Below are 16,830 nucleotides of genomic sequence, written 5' to 3'. Positions count from 1 at the left end.
TGCCATAACTGGGCAGCGTCATTGGTATCTAGTGCAGAGGCCAGAAACGCACTCTCTGGTCTTGTTTCCAAAGGGAGGGCCAATAAGATATCTCCCCAGTACTGCCTGGCAGGACACTGCCCCTGCGCTGCTGAGATGGTGCCTGGGGGCTGGAAAGGCAGGGAGGGGTGATCCAGGTCGTGATGGGCAGGGGGGGTTTGGGGCCTTCTCAGACACCTACATCCACCTCTGCACAAAGGATAAATCCAGGGCAAGGAGTATGGAGCCCCTATCCTTGGGAAATGGGGAGAGATGTTCTCCTTGAGCAGAAAGAATGAAACTCCCTGGGTCCGCCCACTCCGGGAATTCCAGAGACCAGCCTCCAAGTGTGCGCTTCCAGAGTTTAGAGCCAGGTTCTCCTCCAGTTCGGCCCAGCTCGGCCCTTCCCTAGAATATCCCCGCTGGGCTGGAACCTTCCTCCTTGGCATGGCACAGGCTCCTGTGAAGCTCTGGACCCATCTCCTTCTGGAAATGAGATGTACTATTTACCTGCTAGAAGGGCAGGTGGTGGGAGAGTAGCTTTGGGTGGGATCACAGACATGACACAGCAAAATTCACCTTAAATAGCCCAGATGCCAGAAGGGAGAACGCCCAGGATTATGGGCTAAGGGAGAGCTTGCTAGGTGGTAGCCCAGTCACGGGAGCAGAGAGCTCTGGGGCCCCAGCACTGCTCGGAAGGCAGAGACAGGATGTCCAAGACCCTCAGGCTCCCCAGAGTGACCTTTGCTGGGCATGACAGAACCCCTGGCTCCTTAGGAAAACTGAGGCAGTCCCAGAGCTACAAAGATTTAGCACTTGGTGGTTTTATTTCTTTAAAAATAAAACAGAAAGGAGGCGGGGCCCCAGCTCAGCACCATGTGGGCAGCTCAGAGTTGCGGGCTCCCTCCTCCAGGGCTCACCTCTGCCTTTCCTCCCGCCCCCACGGGCAGCCAACAAGTCAACAGGATTCCTGGCCTTTGAGATGTCACTCAAAAGTCACCTGAGTTGAATGAAGAAACACTCTAGTCGGTTAAAGCAGAGCCAGAGCTACCAGGCCAGGCATTGCTGGCGGCCAGCATCACTCGAGCTTGCCTGCGTCCTGCCCAGCCTCAGTGGGTCTTCCCCCGGCCCTCTGAGATGACATCTTCGGGCCGGGCGCGCATGTACCACTCCACCCAGGAGCCATCGTAGATAGGCACGTCGGGCTTGCCGCAGAGGTACGCCCCTAGTGCCACGTGGCAGGCCGTGACGCCAGAGCCACACGTGGCCACCAGTGGCTTGGACAGGTCCACTTTCTTCTCCTGGAACAGATGGCGGATCTCCTCAGGGCTCTTCTCCAGCCCCTCCTGGGTCAGGAAGTCTGTGAAGGGGATGTTCACGGTACCCGGGATGTGGCCAGGTTCAATGCCTACAGCAGGGGAGCAGGGAGGAGGGGACAAATAGAAGGGTGCTATGAATAGTGCCTCATATTTGTGGTGCCCGAGATATTGAGATCATGCTGTGCAAGCATGGTGCTAAATCCTTTATATCCACCATGTCATTTAATTATCACAACCATAAAACTCAAGCACTGTTTAGAGGAGTCCCCATTTTATACATGATGATACTGACGTTAAGTACCACCTAAGGCCAATGCATCTACCAAATTACTGACTGAACTTTGAACCTAAGAACTGGCCCCCAAGGTTTCCTGACTATGCACCCTAGGGACAGTAAAGCAATAAACAAGACCCCTGCCTAGCTAGAACGTGCAGCACCTGCAGGCAAGGAGTTTTAATCTGGCAGGGCAGACAGGCAACTGAATACTTACAAGCATAATGGGTGTTCCAAAAATGCCCTACTGGGTGGCCTGGGGCATGTCAAAAAAAAATAATGCCAGTAATAGCAATAGCTGATACTATTACTGAGACAGGGTCTCATTCTGTTGCCCAGGCTGAAGTGCAGTGGCATAATTATGGCTCACTGCAGCCTCAACCTCCTGGGCTCAAGCAAGCCTCCTGCCTCAGCTTCCCCCGGAGGGGCTGGGACTACTACAGGCACATGCCACCATGCTCAGCTAATTTGTTTTTTTCTTTTTCTTTTTTCTTTTTTGAGACGGAGTTTTGCTCTTGTCGCCCAGGCTGGAGTGCAGTGGCACGATCTTGGCTCACTGCAGCCTCCACCTCCTGGGTTCAAGTGATTCTCTTGCCTCAGCCTCCCAAGTAGCTGGGATTACAGGCTAATTTTGTATTTTTGGTAGAGACGGGGTTTTACCATGTTGACCAGGGTGGTCTCGAACTCCTGACTTCAGGTGATCCACCTGCCTTGGCCTCCCAAAGTGCTGGGATTACAGGTGTGAACCACCGCGCCTGGCCTAATTTGGTTTTTGTAGACATGGGGTCTCACTATGTTGCTCAGGATAGTCTTCAATTCCTGGCCTCAAGCAATCCTTCTGTCTCGGCCTCCCAAAGTTCTGGGAATATAGGAGTAAGCCACCTTGCCCGGGCAATAGCTGATGTTACTGAATGCTTACTTTGTGCCAGGCACTGTTTGGAGACGGTCAGCCATTGTTTCTCCTTTAATACACCCCAAAATTCTCTGAGAAAGAAATGATTATCCTCTCTTTTGTACAGATGAAGAGAATGAAGTACAAAGACTAGCTTGTGCAAGCTGGCAGAGGGCAAGGAGGAGTAAACCTAGGCAAGTCTGTGCTTCCCACCATCACGCCACACTGGCTGGGGGCTCAGTGGGTGGAGGAAGTTTCTCTGAGAATGCCCCGAAGGATGAGTAGGATTCAGTCACATAAAGGGGTCTGGGTAGATGGAGGCCTAGAGCATCCCGGGCAGAGGGAATCTGAGAGGCGAGGTAACCACCTGTTGCTCAGAGAGGTTTTAAGTCATTATAGAGAAAGCCCAGACAGTGAGGAGGCAGAAGCCTAGACAAAGGGGAAGCCGAAGGGGATGGAAACGCCTTAGCAGGCCTGGAGTAAGACTTGAGGGCTTTGACCTGACTGCAGGGGGAACTCAGGTTTCTATGTTTACTGTTATATTGTTACTCTTTCTTTCTTCTTTCTTTCTTTCTTTCTTTCTTTCTTTCTTTCTTTCTTTCTTTCTTTTTTTTTTATTGAGAAGGGGCTTGCCATCATGTCCAGGATGGTCTTGAACTTCTGGGCTCAAGGGATCCTCCCACTTCAGCCTTCCAAAGTGTGAGAATTATAGGTAGGAGTTACCTTGCCCAACCTAGATTTCCATTTTTAAAAGATCATTTTGATTGTAGCAGAAAGAATGAGATGGGATGCCTGGCGCGGTGGCTCACGCCTGTAATTCCAGCACTTTGGGAGGCTGAGGTGGGAGGATCATGAGGTCAGGAGATGGAGACCATCCTGGCTAACACGGTGAAACCCTGTCTCTACTAAAAATACAAAAAAAATTAGCCGGGCATGGTGGTGGGCGCCTGTAGTCCCAGCTACTCAGGAGGCTGAGGCAGGAGAATGGCGTGAACCCGGGAGGCGGGGCTTGCAGTGAGCCGAGGTCGCACCACTGCACTCCAGGCTGGGCGACAGAGCAAGACTCCGTCTCAAAAAAAAAGAAAAAAAAGAAAGAAACAAGAATGGGATGGGAAAGGCCTGTGCCTCTGCAGACTCCCAGGGTGTTTTTTGTTTTCACTGCCCAGCCTTGAGGCAGGGGTTACTAACATTCCCATTTTCATGCAGGACTGGGATTTGCAACAGAATAAACCTTCACAACTAATGCTTGGGCCAGGCACGTGGCTCATGCCTGTAATCCTAGCACTCTGGGAGGCCGAGGGGTGCAGACTACCTAAGGCTGGGAGTTCAAGACCAGCCTGACCAACATGGAGAAACCCCATCTCTACTAATAATACAAATATTAGCTGGGCGTGATGGTACATGCCTGTAATCCCAGCTACTCGGGAGGCTAAGGCAGGAGAATCGCTTGAACCCGGGAGGCAGAGGTTGTGGTGAGCCGAGATTGTGCCATTGCACTCCAGCTGGGCAACAAAAGCGAAACTCAAAACAACAACAACAACAACAACAACAAACCCAAACAAACAACCCCCCCCAAAAAAACTAATGATTCAAATCTGAGCCATTCAGACTCTTGTCTAGCTTCTGCCTTGGTTTCCCTCTGCACTGGAGTGACACCCCCACGGGAGCTGCTGGCCCATGTATCGGTATCTATTCTCAGACCCTGGCATAGAGACAGCACTCCCAAGTCCGCGGAGAGGCTGAAATGGGTTATGCATCCCGCTTAACAGACACAGAAACCGGGCTTGGTCAGATATCACATAGAGACCAGCTCAGAGCAAGGAAGAAGAACAAACTCTCAACCCAGGGTGGTGACTGTAAAGGGAGGGCCGTCCCTACACATTGAACCCCACCAAGCAAAGCATGCTTCTCCTGCCTGCTGGACTGGTGTGGCACATCACAAGGGTCACTTGGCCAGGCCTCAGGATGTGGAGTGGGAATGATGATGACATCATTGATGATCCAGCTGCACTGAGCTTAGTTTGTTTTGACAACAAGCCCGCTAGGCGTGTATCACCTCCCATTCTATAGATGAGCCAGTACGACTGAGATGTGTTAGGCACCTTCTTGTGTGCAGCACACTTGTGCATGAAAACCCGGAGCTGAGTGCTTTACACACTTGCTCTCCTTGCCCCTACCACGTCTTTATGCTCTGGGTTACTGCTCCCATTCTACACAGGCAAAAGCTGCGGTTCAGAGATTAGATGACCCGTCATGTGTCACAAAGCCCACGTAAATGTGGCACCACCAGCTAGCTCCCCTGTGCTGCTCAACCTCCTGGGGTTGAGATGGAGAACCCGACAGGATCAAGGTGGTGCTCTCATTAGGCGGAACCACACGAAACTGACACCTGTGTAGGTTCAAAAATGGTTGGATATCAGCTGTTTTCTATGGTTCTGATAACATCAACATTGCTTTGCAGGATTCCATGTGACAGGGACCTTCTGAATTCACCAGACCTCTCTGGCACATGGACTCTGTGCCAGGTACTGAGCTAATCTTCAGGATGCATTAAGAGCAGGGACAGTCCTTGCCCTCAGGCCATCCAAAACAATGCTGGTGAGCCCAAGCGGCTCCAAACCCAATCTGTAGGCCTGGTAATGCTATTCAGAGAGCTCCCTAGGGGCGGTGGTCAGTTTCTTGCACTCTTGAAGGCACAAGAGAAAGGGCTGGGGAGTTCCTGGTTGCTCACGGCTGTTAAGTGCGCAGGCTCCCGAGTCTGAACCCTGACTGGGTTGTTTCTTGAGACGCTGGGCAAGGCTCCATTTCCTCCTCTGTACAATGACAGTATATACTTACACGGGATGTTTGAAAGACTCACACCAGTGTGACCACTGACCAGTCTGCTTTGTGGGGACCCCTCCCCGTATTATACAGAACTTACCCACAGGCTTCTTGCCTGAGGAAATCCAGCCCACAGGCAGAAGGCTCTGCCCTACCCACTTCTGTTTAATCCCCCTTCCGCCCTCAGCTCTCCAAGCTTTGGCCCCTGGGACAGACTTTCCTTTTATGCAGCCCCCGACTCTGCCTCATTCCACCATCCTCAGGGGCATGGGTAGCCCTGATCAGGACCATCCCTCTGGGGTTTTCTCCCCAACATTCCACAGTGACCCCCCACACCTCACTTACAGTTGGAGTGAAAGCTGTTTGGGCAACCAGGGTTCCCAAGGAGCTAGGGAGAGTCACTGGCCAAAGCACAGGAGCGGTGGGGCCAGTATTATTGCTCTGCTTAACAAACAAAGTCACCGAGGCAAGTGGAAGTCAAATCTCCTTCCCCACCTCATGAGTGGCCTTTAAAGGCGAGGTCAGGCTGAGGGGGAGGGTCACCTGAGCCCAGGAGGTTGGGGTTGCAGTGAGCCATGATTGTGCCACTGCACTCCAGCCTGGGGGAATAGAGCCAGACCCTGTGGAAAGAAGGAAAGGGGAGGGAAAAGGGGAAAGGAGGGAAGGGAAAGAAAAGGGAAATGAAAGGAAGATAAATTAAAAAAATAAAAGAAAGGTCAAGTCCAGGAAAATGCTCAAGACACAGGCCATGCCCCTGACTACCTCCGGTCCCCTTCTCCCGCGTTACCGTCTCGGGGCTCGGGCTCGATGCCGCGGAACCTGCCGGCGGCTCGGGCGTCCACCACCTGGAAGCGCCGGGATTCCAGGTTCTCCCTGATCTCCTCATAGGTCTTGATGAAGGCGGGGTCGAGCTGAGCGCGGAACTCGGCGGGAGCAGGGTGGCTCTTGCCGGAGCTGAGAGGGAAGTTCTGGCGCAGCCAGTGGCGGAGGCCACCGTCAAGCAGTGACACCGCGCGGTGGCCGAAGGCGCGGAACATCCACCAGATGCGCGGGGCGGAGTAGAGGCCCTGGTCACTGGCGTCGTAGATCACGACGTGGGTGGCAGCGCCCACGCCCAGGCGGCCCGCGTAGTCCGCGAAATGCTGGGCGCTGGGCAGCATGTGGTCGTAGGGCGAGGTGCGGTCGCTGCACTGGTCGATGTCGAAGAAGGCGGCGCCCGGGATGTGGCGCTCCTCGAACTCGCGTCGCGCGTCGCGCCCCAGCTTAGGCAGGTACCAGGAGGCGTCCAGCAGCTGCAGGGGCTGCCCAGCGCGTGGGGTCCGCAGCGCCTCCACCACCCACTGCGCCGACACCAGCGCGCGGAAGAGCTGTGGCGGGGCCATGGTGGCGACACTCGGACTACGGGCCTGGGCGACAGGGAGGATGTCAGGAGGGAAGCAAGGAAAGGCTGCCGATGGGGCTGGGGCTGGGGCTGGAGCATGGGCGAGGGCCGGCGGGGGAGGTGGGGCCCGTGCAGGGCAGAGTCCAGAGAACGCAGAAACCAGCGGTGGTGAACCCGGGCACAGAGGTGGGTAGCCAGGGGCCTCCCTCTGCCAGGCTTCATATAAACACAAGCTCCGAGTGACCCAATGACCATGACCTCATGGAGAGCCCCAGGATGCACCCCTCACCTCCACCTGCTGGGCAGGAGGGTGGGTGGAGGTATCCTAGGGCAAGGCTCTGCTGGCTTCAAGGCACAAGCAGGGGCAAAGTCTCCACTCCTCCCTAAGATGCAGCTCGGCTTTATTTGCAACCAAGTCCCAAATGGAAGTCATTCATTCACTCATCAAGCATTTATATTGGCCACCTAATAGGAACAGTAGCTGGAATTTACTCAGTTCTTGCTGGGCACCACTAAATCCTAACAATATCCTAGAACAATGCCTGTGACAGTAGACTCTCCAGTACGTGTTGAATGAGGGATCTTAAGAGGCTTGGTATATTATTGTCACCGTTTCAAGGAGGACACTCAGGCTCACAGAAGTGCACTAACCTGGCCTCGTGCGGTGGCTCAACCCTGTAATCCCAGCACTTTGGGAGGCCAAGGCGGGTGGATCACCTGAGGTCAGGAGTTTGAGATCAGCTTGGCCAACATGGTGAAACCCTGTCTCTACTAAAAATACAAAAAATTGGCCAGGTGCGGTGGCTCAAGCCTGTAATCCCAGCACTTTGGGAGGCCGAGACGGGCGGATAAGGAGGTCAGATCGAGACCATCCTGGCTAACACGGTGAAACCCCTTCTCTACTAAAAAATACAAAACAAACAAACAAACAAACAAAAAAACTAGCCAGGCGAGGTGGTGGGCGCCTGTAGTCCCAGCTACTCGGGAGGCTGAGGCAGGAGAATGACGTAAACCCGGGAGGCGGAGCTTGCAGTGAGCTGAGATCCCGCCACTGCACTCCAGCCTGCGCGACAGAACGAGACTCCGTCTCAAAAAAAAAAAAAAAAAAACAAAAAATTAGCCGGGCTTAGTGGCGGGCATCTGTAATCCCAGCTACTCAGGAGGCTGAGACAGGAGAACTGCTTGAACCCAGGAGGCGGAGGTTGCAGTGAGCTGAGGTCGCGCCATCTCAATCCAGCCTGGGGGACAAGAGCGAAACTCAAAAACAAAAAACAAAAAAAGAAAAAGTGCACTAACCTGACCCGGTGGTGCCAGGCTTCTCAGTAGGCAGTCAGTCTGGCACCAGAATCCGGACTTCTCAGCCACACACTCTGTGCAGGGATCGGGAGTCTAGTGAGGCCAGGTTTTGCCTGTCCAGCCTGGGCTCTCTCTGGCCCTTATAGCAGTAGCAACAGTGATTTCGCACCTCCCTCCCTCTCCTCTCCATCTTTCCTGCATGTCACAGGCTGACAGTGTACCAGCTCGCCAGCCCGCTATGCCAGGCCAGCCCACAGCCTTCCTGGGTGTAGACTCCCCAAACGCTTTAAGCCCCTTGTGCTGGGAAGCCACGACTGCGCAGGTGAGAGGAAAGGGCCTCTTCTGCCAGGCAGAGGCTGAGCCCCACCAGGGCACATGGCTGGGTGTGTGGAGTAAGGGCTGCAGATCAGCCCTCACTTCTCCCCTGTGCGAGGTCCAACCTTGACACCCATTGCAGGCAGTCCTGCCAGTGAAATGAAGGGGGCAGGTAGAGAACAACATCTGTGGACTGAGTGCCTCTGTGGGCCAGGTCACATGTTAGGTACCGCAGCCTTGGGCAGGTATTAGGATGCCTGCTTTATGAATGAGGCCACTGGCAATTAGAAGAATAAGTGCCTTGCCCGTGGTCACAGAAGGCAGCCTCAGGATTTGCAGCCAGAATCTGACCCCTCAGGCTGGACTTCCCCTGCCCCAGATGCCATGATGACTAGGACCTAATGAGTTCCAGGGTGACACCCGGTGCCCACCCCCACAGTCTCACGGCAGCTGGCTTTTAGAAACCCACTTCACCCACGCAGTCAGGCCCTGTGCCAGACACTGAGCCCTCTTGCCTTTGCCAAGCCCTGGGGGGAAAAATCAGGCTGCAGGCAAGAGACAGTGAAATTGAGGACAGTTTAGAATTCAGGGTTGAGCACAGAGGGCCCCTGTGTCAGCCTGAGGAGGCAGCAGAAGAGGTGGGAAGGCTTCCTGGAGTAGGAGGAAGTCCAGACTAATCTGACTTTTCCAGGGGCCCAGGAAGGCTCAGCATGGTCTTTAGGGTAGAGAGGCTGCCAAGGGATCTTTGGCTAAGGGGCTATCCCCATTATTTGCATTACATCTCAGCTAGGGGGCGCTGTGCTGGCAGCTGCTGCAGGTTCCTTCCTGAGGAACCCTATTGTGGGAACCACAGCAGCCCTGGTGCACCCCCCAACTGTCCCCCATTCTTGAGGATCCTTGTTTCCCTCACCCAATCACCCATTTAGAGTAGAAAGAGCCCTGGTTTGGGAGCCAGAGAGCCCCCAAAATCAATGTAAACCCCACTCCACTGCTTAACTGGTTGTGTGACGGTGGCTGTGTAGGGTCTCTGGGTAGTTTCTGTTCCTTATAATGGAGCTTCCCACCCCCACCTCTTACAGCCAAGATTAAACAATAAAGGTAGAGGGGCAACCGTCATGCATTGCATCTGGCTGGTTTTAATAATCATTAAAAACGGTTTAGGCCGGGCGCAGTGGCTCACACCTGTAATCCTAGCACTTTGGGAGGCCAAGGTGGGTGGATAATGAGGTCAGGAGTTCAAGACCAGCCTGACCAACATGGTGAAACCCCATCTCTACTAAAAATACAAAAATTAGCTGGGCGTGGTGGCATGAGCCTGTAGTCCCAGCTACCCGGAAGGCTGAGGCAGGAGAATGGCTTGAACCTGGGAGGCAGAGGTTGCAGTGAGCCGAGATCACGCCACTGCACTTCAGCCCGGGTGACAGACTGAGACTCCATCTCAACATAATAATAATAATATTGCATTATTTCTTCCATTACTCTCATTGGTGGCCCTGGAACTGACAGCAGCAAATCTAAAATCTTAGAATTTCAGGGCTTGATGGGACTTCAGAGATCTGAGGTCAACCTGCCCCAGTCTCCCTGCTTGATTGGCACTTCTCACAAAGGACTGTGGGCCATAAAGGAGGGTGTGAGGGCAGGCTGTGGGTGTCAGGGAGGGGTAGAAACCAGGTGCCTGTGTGATTCAGGAGCCGGGATCACCGTAGGTGGGGGTGCCCTGGGAGTGGAGGACCCCAGGACATAACCGCCCCAGGCTCATGTCAGGAGGGTACACAGCTGCACTGAGGCAAGCGTGAGTCGCAGGCTGGATCCAGGGTACCCATTGAGGAGCAGAGCTTGGGCACTCCTCTAGGACCTCCCTACCTGGTCCCTCCTGCCCACCCCCTCCCCCAACCACCAGATACTAGGCTTTGAGGATTGCTGTGAGCATTTTAGAACAAAACCTTTTTTAAAAAGGGGGGATGAGGCCAGGGACGGTGGCTCATGCCTGTAATCTCAGCACTTTGGGAGGCGAAACCCCATCTCTACCAAAAATTTAAAAATTAGCCAGGCATGGTGGCACATGCCTGTGGTCCCACCTACTTGGGAGGCTAAGGTGGGAGGATCGCTTGAGCCTGGAAGGTGGAGGTTGCAGTGAGCTAAGATGGCGCCACTGCACTCCAGTCTGGGCCACAGAACCACAGCCTGTCTCAAAAAACAAAACAAAACAAAACAAAAGGTCGGAGTTGGGGAACAAGGAAAGCCTTCCAGGCTAGCCTCTGCAAAAGCTAGGGAGGAGCAATGGAGTCCCCCACGGTGAGCTTTTCAGGAATTTTGCCAACTGGTTGTTAAACACAGCTATTATTAAAAATTGAATTCCATCAACTTATGATTAAATGGTCTAAGTTAAACACAAGCAATTTTTTTAAAAGCACGAGGCTTCAGGGAAGAGCCAGGGAAAAGCAAAGGCAACCAGTAGTACGTGGGCTTCCGACCAAGATCAGGGGATCTGGCCCGGCCCGGCCTCAACTCTGGGTGTGTCCTCAAGCAACTCGCTCTGCCGCTCTCTCCTGTCTTAGTAAGTTTCTGGCCTACTCAGTTATTGTGGGAACTAAGTCACACCACGGGAGTACCCAGCAAAGTGCCACACCAAGCAGGCCTTGACAATGTTAGTTCCTTTCACTCACTAACAAACTATTGGCTAGTGGCTCTTCCTGGGGCCTCTGGGTCACCGGGGTCTCGTCTCCCTGTCCTCCTCTCTCTCTCCCACCCTCTCTGGTGGCACCAGGCCACCCCACCTCCACCCAAGGCTCCCCACCCGTCACTCGCCACGACCCCACTCGGCAGGCCGCCCCAAGCGGACAGTCACCCTCAGTGCCAACGTAGCGGCGCGCCTTCTCTCCTAGACTGCGCCCCCTCTTCGCCCAGGTCCCGCGCGGGAGCCCCGCGCCGCGCACCCCCAGAGAGCTACTCCCTCCCCCTCCAGAAAGGCAAGCCGCCACGCCGCGGCAGTTACCGGGATCTCGGACTCGTGGCTTCCCGACTCCGCCATGGCCCCCGCGACGCGGCGCCCCCTCCCCGCGCCCTCAGCTGTCCCCTCCTCCGCCACCAACCTGCAGCTGGCCAAAGGGAGGAGACTCCGGCACAGCCCACCGCCGCAGCCACTCGGAACCGCTGCTGTCCGCGCCTTCCACCGGCCGGGCCGTGGGGGGACGCCCGCTCCGCCTAGCCCAGGCCCGCGCCACGCCCGCGCCACCCGGCGTCCCCCTCAGACCCCCGTGGGTCCCGAAGGCTCTGCACGCGAGGTTGGCGGGTGCCGGGCGCTGAGCGGCGGCCGCGGGGGCGGCACGAGGTGGGCGGCAGGCGGCGCAGGGTTCCCCCTCTGGCTGGCGGAGCGGTGCGTGCGCCTGGTGCGCGCCGCCCGGGGAGCTGCGGCCGGGGGTTTGAACCGGCCCACTTCTCCAGCCGGCCAAGGCGAGCGCCGGCGCGGCGTCCGGGGCGAGTGAGTGCGGGGCGGGTAGGGCGGCCGGGCGCCTGGGCCGCCGGCCAGGCCACCTGCTTCCCGGGGAAGGATAGCGTTGCGAGAGTGGGACGGGGTGCCCCGGGAACCTCTGAACCACCTAGGGCAGTGGGCAGTGAGCCGCGGGCCGGACTCGGGCACTCTGGAGGCTGGCGAGCTCGGGCTGCCTGGGGAGGCCGCAGGCGATGGCGTGTGCGCGGCCCGCGGAGCCTCCTCGCCGTGCGCCCACCCCCTCTGCCTTGGAAGGAAAGGGGATTATAAGCCCAAGATGCCATCGCCCCCCATCCCGGGCATGTTTTCACTGCTCTTTCCTGGCGGGATCGAGTACTGTAGCTTCTAGGAGCCAGACCCCTGTCCCAGGAAGCACCCCTATCTGGAGTCCTCGGAAACTTTGCCCCACCCGCTTCTGCGCTGGGCCCCCGGGCCCGCTGGGAGGGGCGGGGCCGGCTTTCCAGAGGGAATCTGCGAACTTATCCCGCTGCACGCCACAGCCCCGCTGGCTTGCTATAAACAAGGAACCCGGGGGAGTGCGGAGGGAGAAAGAGCTTCTCCCAGGCCTCACCCTACTGCACACACCGACTTCCTCACGCCTGTCTCTCTTTCCTGGTTCCCACCCGTGCCAGGTGACACGCAGAGCTGAAGCCATGGTTCATCAGGTGCTCTACCGGGCGCTGGTCTCTACCAAGTGGCTGGCGGAGTCCATCAGGACTGGCAAGCTGGGGCCCGGCCTGAGGGTGCTGGACGCGTCCTGGTACTCACCAGGCACCCGAGAGGCCCGCAAGGAGTACCTCGAGCGCCACGTGCCCGGCGCCTCTTTCTTTGACATAGAGGAGTGCCGGGACACGGCGTCGCCCTACGAGATGATGCTGCCCAGCGAGGCTGGCTTCGCCGACTATGTGGGCCGCCTAGGCATCAGCAACCACACGCACGTGGTGGTGTATGATGGCGACCACCTGGGCAGCTTCTATGCTCCCCGGGTCTGGTGGATGTTCCGTGTGTTTGGCCACCGCACCGTATCAGTGCTCAATGGTGGCTTCCGGAACTGGCTGAAGGAGGGCCACCCGGTGACATCCGAGCCCTCACGCCCAGAACCGGCCGTTTTCAAAGCCACACTGGACCGCTCCCTGCTCAAGAACTACGAGCAGGTGCTGGAGAACCTTGAATCTAAGAGGTTCCAGCTGGTGGATTCACGGTCTCAAGGGCGGTTCCTGGGCACCGAGCCGGAGCCGGATGCAGTAGGTAGGTGTCCCAGTGCTGGGTGGTCCCTGGGGAGTATTGCCCCGTGGAAGGATAGGGAATAAGGATGACTGGGACCCTCTCCAGGGTCTGTCCCATGGCTTCAATCCTCCCATGTAGGCCTCAGTCTTTCCATCGAAAAAACCAGAAGGTGGAGACAAACCTAAGGCTTTTTCAGCTTGGATGCACAAGGACCCAAAAATGTGTCTCCATAGCCATGTGCTAAGAAGCCATCTAGCATCTGTGTGGAGTGACATCAGCAGAAGTCACTGGTGACATGTCCACCACCTCCACTCTCAGGCACCAGCTGCCCCACATGTGCTAGGATATACCTAAGGGTGTCATGCCCCTGAGCCAGCATTTGCATTTCTGTACAGAAACCTCCAGCTTCTCCAGGCCTCTCTTGTCCCGCAGAAACCCTTACAGACATCAACAGTGTCCCTCCCCAGGATCCCCCTCTCCCCAGATCTAGCTTTCCTGTTGCCCCTGACTGGTGTTTGTAAAGGCCGTGTTCCCTAACCTTTCCAGGCAGCTGCAGCCTGTCTGCAGAGCTGTAACAGCAGCTACCATTTCATGCCAGACACTTGGTACCGCATTATCTCAGCGAACAAAGCTCAATGCCCCTGTTTTGGCAGCAGGGGGTTGGGGGACTGATGCCAGGACATTAAGTTACTTGCTCAGTTAAGTGGTGGAAGCCAGGATTCAAACCCAATGCTGTCTTGTTTCAAACCAGGGCTATAAACCAGGATGCGTCCCGTGCTGCCCTACCCCTACTTCCCAGGGCTAGGAGGGTGTCCCCTCTGCTAGTTGCCCCAGGAAGGCGACTCAGAAGTTCCCCTCCTGTGGAAGGGAAGGCCAGGTGGATTGGATACTGCTTGAGGGCTGAGGAGAGCCTCAGGAGAGGAAATGCTGAGTTCTAGAACCTTCTAACCAGAGAGAACCTCAGAGGTCTTCCCTTTTCTAGATCCAGGACTGGAGTCTCGCTGCCATCACTCCTGCTGAGTGCCCTCCAGCCCCTGCCTGGCCATCTCCAGGAGCAGGGCCCTCTCTTGTCTCTGGGCACCTCCTTGGTGGGTCTTTCCTCAATCAGGGCTCCTCTACAGAATCTAACTCATGTGCAACATTTTGTCTGACTTGTTGAAAAACATCTCTTCCTGTCTGTACCTCCCACAGAGAGAATGCCGGGAAAACTGTTTTGCACACTCTTAGAGCTGGAGGCCTGAAAGGTGACCTCATCTGACAGAGGGGAGACTGAGGTGCACAGAGGCAGGGGCCAAGGCCGTGTAGCTAGTGACAGAGCCAGGACAGCAAGGTCTCTGCCCTTTCCAGCGCAGCTTTTCTAGGCCCCGTATTTTTCTTGCCTGCTTGCTCTCTGAAGGTCTGGAGTTGAAGATTCAAGTTCATTTGGCACCTCCCAGAGAATCCCAGCTGGGAACGCCTGCAGCCCTCTCCTGGCCTTGGTTCAAGACACCTCTTCTCCTTGGGATTTAAGCTGTCACTGGGGGAGGATCAGTGGAATTGGTTCTCTTGCTGCTTCCCAGCCTGCCCTAAAGCAACCTAGGAAATAAGTGGAAGGGACAGGTTGGAGGTATCAGGCCCAATGTCCTCATCCATTTTACAGATGAGGAAACTGAGGCTCAGAGGAGGGGAATGGCCTGCAGTGGGTAATGCCTCCTGAAGGCCCAGGATGCTGAAGTTCCTCCTCTGTGATCCTGTCCCCACCTCCTCCAGTTTCCCTCAGGAGCACCAGGGAACATGGATTCTCATTTCAGCTCAGCCACTCCTCCTTGGGGTGACCTCAGTCCAGTTGCTTGGCCTCTCTGGCTTTCCTTATCATAAAATGAGAAGAGTCACGGCAGCCCTACCCACATGAGTATGCATTTGTTTAAACGTAGCAGTGGCGGCCGGGCGTGGTGGCTCACCGCTGTAATCCCAGCACTTTGGGGGACCGAGATGGGCGGATCATGAGGTCAGGAGTTCAAGACCAGCCTGACCATGGTGAAACCCCATCTTTATTAAACATAAAAAAAAAAAAAAAATTAGCCAGGCGTGGTGGTGCACGCCTGTAATCCCAGCTATTTGGGAGGCTGAGGCAGGAGAATGCTTGAACCCAGGAGGTGGAGGTTGCAGTGAGCCGAGATCGCGCCCTGCACTCCAGCCTGGGCAACAGAGCAAGACTCCATCTCAAAAAAAAAAAGAAAGAAAGAAAAAAGTCACGGTGGCTGGAAAGGGATTTCGAGAAGGGTAAGGAACAATACAAAACCTGGAGGATGTGGCACTCCCCCCCCAACCCCCTCCTCCAAGAGGCTTTGCTGGCCTGCCATACAAGATATTTTGGGGACACAAAGGCACGTGAGGCTCTGCCAAGTTTATGGTTCCCAGCTTGATGTGGGATCAGGGATTACCCTATGGCTTCAGTGGTCCAGATGTAACACACAGGGGCATGGGGGTGGCAGGCCTGTGGGATCAGGCCTTGGGCCTGATCATCTCTGGAAGAAATGGCCCCAAATGGAGTGGGAAGCAGAGCTTAGACACCTGGCGGCCACTTTCTGCCCACCTTAGGCAAGCACCTTCCTCTTTGACTGTAGTTCTGTGCCTCCACAAGCCCTTAGTCCTGGAGTCAGCCAGATGTGAGGTTCCATCCAGGTGTGATACTGATGCATAGCCTCAGGCTAGTGCCTTCACCGCTGACTGTTCTTCATGAAAGGAGCGCTGCTCACCTGAGAGGAGGGCTGGAGGAAGTGAGAGAGGCAGAGGAGGAGCTTATCCAGCCCAGTTTCTTTATCAAGTTAATTTTCTTTGCCTGCCTTCTTGGAGGGAGTGAGGGTGAAGAAGGGAGAAGGGTATCGACCCCCTAATAAGCACTTTTATTTACAGAACCCTTTTTATATAGTCTCTTCTGGACACCTGCAGCAGCCCTGCAAGGGGAGGCAGGCAGGGGTAGGGTAGGCTTGGTGTCACTTTGTGGGTGGGACAGGGAAAGGGCTTCTCTGTTAAGGCAAAGTGGCTGAGACTTGACCCTAAGTTGCCAGGCTTCAAGGTGGGGCTGTTTCCCAAGGCTACTGCTGTGGGTGGGGTGAGCTGTGAGCAAACCCAGGGGCTGAGGGAAAGGTCACAGCTCCATGGTGTGGCTTCCAGGCTGCTGTATGGGACTGAAAATCCACTCTGTCTCTCCCTCCCAGGCCTGGAAGCTGGGCTGAGGGAGGGGGAGGGTGCGGGGCTGCCTCCTCCTGGCCAGGGTTAAGGGGTTGTCTTCTGGGGCTGCCTGCTCTGGATTCCTTAGTGAAAGCAGAAAGGGCCAGACAGCTTTTCCTGGCCTTAAAAATCCATACCTACCAGTGGCCTGAGGGATGTGGACTCCAGTAGTTGAGCATAAGAGGTCATCTCATCCATTCCCCGCCTCAGTCTCCTTTTCAAGGGAGGCTCAGGGTGGTCAAAGAACACAGGCGTTGGGGGCCAATCAGACTTCACTACCTTTGCTGTGTGTCCTGGGGCAAGTGACCTTACCTCTCTGAGCCTGGGCTCCCCAGCAATGCTGAGAGAATAATCTCCCCTGCTTTGTGAGGATTGCGGAGGATAACGTTCTTGAGAGCACCTGCCGTCAAGTGCCTGGTGCCACAGGTTATGGGAATGGGGGGATGCCGGCTGGGGGGAGGGAGAGCCAGAAGCCTTCAGCTAGACTTGGGAAGAGAAGCATGAGAGCCTCTGCTTTCTGGCCCAACCTGCCTTTCCACCAACTGGCTGTTCTTTTTTTTTTTTTTTTTTTTTTTTTTTTTT

The 16,830-nt window shown here is 55.6% G+C and overlaps 2 protein-coding genes across 4 annotated transcripts in view; one reads left to right on the top strand and one right to left on the bottom strand.

Moving 5' to 3' along the window:
- Positions 1-822: 822 nt before the first annotated feature.
- On the bottom strand, positions 823-11,608 carry MPST (mercaptopyruvate sulfurtransferase). 3 transcript variants are annotated; one of them, XM_017848059.1, is made up of 3 exons: positions 11,314-11,608; positions 6,114-6,732; positions 823-1,426 (listed from the first exon to the last, which is right to left on the bottom strand). In XM_017848059.1, the coding sequence occupies exons 1-3, from the start codon at positions 11,347-11,349 to the stop codon at positions 1,128-1,130; spliced, it is 954 nt and encodes a 317-aa protein (XP_017703548.1). In that variant the 5' UTR covers positions 11,350-11,608; the 3' UTR covers positions 823-1,127. The 3 variants fall into 3 exon arrangements, with proteins under 3 accessions (XP_017703548.1, XP_017703552.1, XP_017703558.1); XM_017848063.1 differs by having other exon boundaries at positions 11,411-11,608; XM_017848069.1 differs by lacking the exon at positions 11,314-11,608 and adding an exon at positions 11,167-11,239.
- Positions 11,609-11,665: 57 nt separating this feature from the next.
- The window catches only part of TST (thiosulfate sulfurtransferase), a 9,074-nt gene continuing 3,909 nt past the window's right edge, over positions 11,666-16,830 (top strand). The window contains exons 1-2 of the mRNA XM_017848084.1: positions 11,666-11,799; positions 12,441-13,056. Coding sequence (XP_017703573.1) covers positions 12,462-13,056 — 595 coding nt within the window. The 5' untranslated portion in view covers positions 11,666-11,799; positions 12,441-12,461. The remainder of the gene's footprint in view (positions 11,800-12,440; positions 13,057-16,830) is intronic.

The sequence above is a fragment of the Rhinopithecus bieti genome, unplaced genomic scaffold (genome assembly GCF_001698545.2).
Source record: "Rhinopithecus bieti isolate Rb0 unplaced genomic scaffold, ASM169854v2 scaffold_2408, whole genome shotgun sequence".
NCBI lineage: Eukaryota > Metazoa > Chordata > Mammalia > Primates > Cercopithecidae > Rhinopithecus > Rhinopithecus bieti.
The sequence above is the reverse complement of the archived record's forward strand: the minus strand, read 5'-3'. Positions and strand labels throughout refer to the sequence as shown.

Excerpts from the sequence above, each read along its gene's own strand:
- MPST (XM_017848059.1), bottom strand. The coding sequence starts at position 11,349 with ATGGCGGAGTCGGGAAGCCACGAGTCCGAGATCCCG. Across the intron at positions 6,733-11,313 it reads GCCACGAGTCCGAGATCCCG|GCCCGTAGTCCGAGTGTCGC; the intron begins GTAACTGCCGCG and ends CCTGTCGCCCAG. Across the intron at positions 1,427-6,113 it reads CGAGCCCGAGCCCCGAGACG|GCATTGAACCTGGCCACATC; the intron begins GTAACGCGGGAG and ends CCCCTGCTGTAG.